This window comes from Aplysia californica, unplaced genomic scaffold (genome assembly GCF_000002075.1).
Source record: "Aplysia californica isolate F4 #8 unplaced genomic scaffold, AplCal3.0 scaffold00597, whole genome shotgun sequence".
Lineage (NCBI taxonomy): Eukaryota > Metazoa > Mollusca > Gastropoda > Aplysiida > Aplysiidae > Aplysia > Aplysia californica.
Genome location: NW_004797867.1, coordinates 376,946 through 378,788, shown reverse-complemented (window position 1 = coordinate 378,788; position 1,843 = coordinate 376,946). Strand labels below are relative to the sequence as shown.

Here is a 1,843-nt window from a genome sequence, read left to right as displayed (position 1 = left end):
ATAGAGAGAGAGAGAGAGAGAGAGAGAGAAAGAGAGAGAGAGAGAGAGAGAGAGAGAGAGAGAGAGAGAGAGAGAGAGAGAGGGGAGAGAGAGAGGGGGGGAGGGGATGGGAAAAAGAAAGGAAAAGCTACTTTTTCTGTAGGTGTACCTGACGAGATTAGTCATAATGGATGCATAAATCCATATGCTGTTCAGATACCCAAACATCCTGGCCGTTCGCAAACAACGGCTGCAATGCTGGTACTTTGACTTATGTGCCATATAAGGGCATACCACAGTAAATAACTTACATCCCACACCCTGCCACACAACACCACGCCATGGAATATCAATCCTAACTCACCCAATCTGCTTCATGTACACCGAGTCATCGTTTTCAAAGTCTGGATCAACAGGAATGACGGTTCCCTCGAGTCGCAGTTGGCATTGTGTCATCGAGCGGTCTTTGAGAGGGTTTTCAAACGACAGTTTCACTTCAAACTCCTCCCCGCAGCATACCTTGCAATCAGGACCCTGTGAGTAATTTGAAATTCTGTAATGAAAGTATATTTATTTGAGCTTGCCCCTCCTCCTCCCCATTCTTAAAATAAGTTAAAATCATCTTTTGCACACGAGGTCATGAACAAGTTAAAATCATCTTTTGCGATGGGGTCTTGCAACCCAAGCGTGACCCCACGGAAACTAGAGGCTCCGGAAGTGTTTAGTAGGTCAAGTGAGTACAGAATGGGAAGAAGGGGAGGGGGTGGGGAGTTCAAAACCTCTGTCGGCGCCATTTTGATCGTTTAGGGAGAAAGGTGCTTCCATCCTGGAAACTCCAACTACAAGGGACAGACCTCAGAACAAAAAACAAACAAACACCTGGCATCATAATAATACTAGCTGGGCCCCCTTTCGATGAAAGGAATGATCGGTGCATTAACATCAACTGAAACTCATTGGCCTACTATATTTATACTCAACATGAATGGAGCAATAAATATTGAAGAGATGCACAACATTAGAAAGTCTAGATAGAGATGTATAGATTCATTCTCTATTCCACTTTCGTGGTTGTACACTCCAGCATTTCAAAGGTGCGCACGGCTAGTGAATAGAAACCTCACTTGCTTACAATTGCGTCTTAGAAGACGGACTTTCCCAAGATTAGATCTAAACGAAACTAATGAAATACTGAAAATTAAACAACAGTGACTTCAGAGTCCTCAGTAAAATTGAGCACCCTTTAAATGATTCTGAATCACCGTTAGTTTTTTTCAAATTCGAAAGTTAAGCGGTTCCGAAGTTTTAGGGGGCCAAATTTCACAAATATAATATGTGTGGATAACGACTCTATCTCATCTTTTCTTCCTACGGAGCTGCACTCGCATCTTTTGTGTGCACGGCGAAGAGCTGGGCCACCATACATGGGCCTTGGCCATCACACCACAAACAAGGCTAGAAAAAGATGAAGACGTTTTTCTTGTCAAACGTCCAATGTCCTTATCTACTATCGTTTATTGCCTGTGTCTATAATTTTGTGACATTTATCATTTATTAGTTTATCTCATTACTATGACTTTTAACGTTCAATACAGGGAGGTGGAATGTGTAACGTTTAGCAAAATTAATTCCGTCACAGTATACATGTATGTATAATTTAAACCCCTCGTATCGTTAATATACAGCTATGTCCATGAGACAGACTGACAGACAGACAGACAGACAGACAGACAGACTGACTGACAGACAGACAGAGAGAGAAAGAGAGAAAGCGAGAGAGAGCGAGAGAGACAGAGAGAGAGAGACAGACAGAGAGACAGATAGACAGAGACAGAGACAGAGACAGAGACAGAGACAGAAACGG

At 42.7% G+C, this 1,843-nt stretch overlaps 1 protein-coding gene across 1 annotated transcript in view; it reads right to left on the bottom strand.

The window, feature by feature from the left end:
- The window catches only part of LOC101864712 (annulin), a gene marked incomplete in the record, with an annotated part of 24,133 nt that overhangs the window by 1,795 nt on the left and 20,495 nt on the right, over positions 1–1,843 (bottom strand). Inside the window, 1 exon segment of the mRNA XM_013087519.2 lies at positions 344–513. Within this exon segment, the coding sequence (XP_012942973.1) occupies positions 344–513 (170 nt within the window).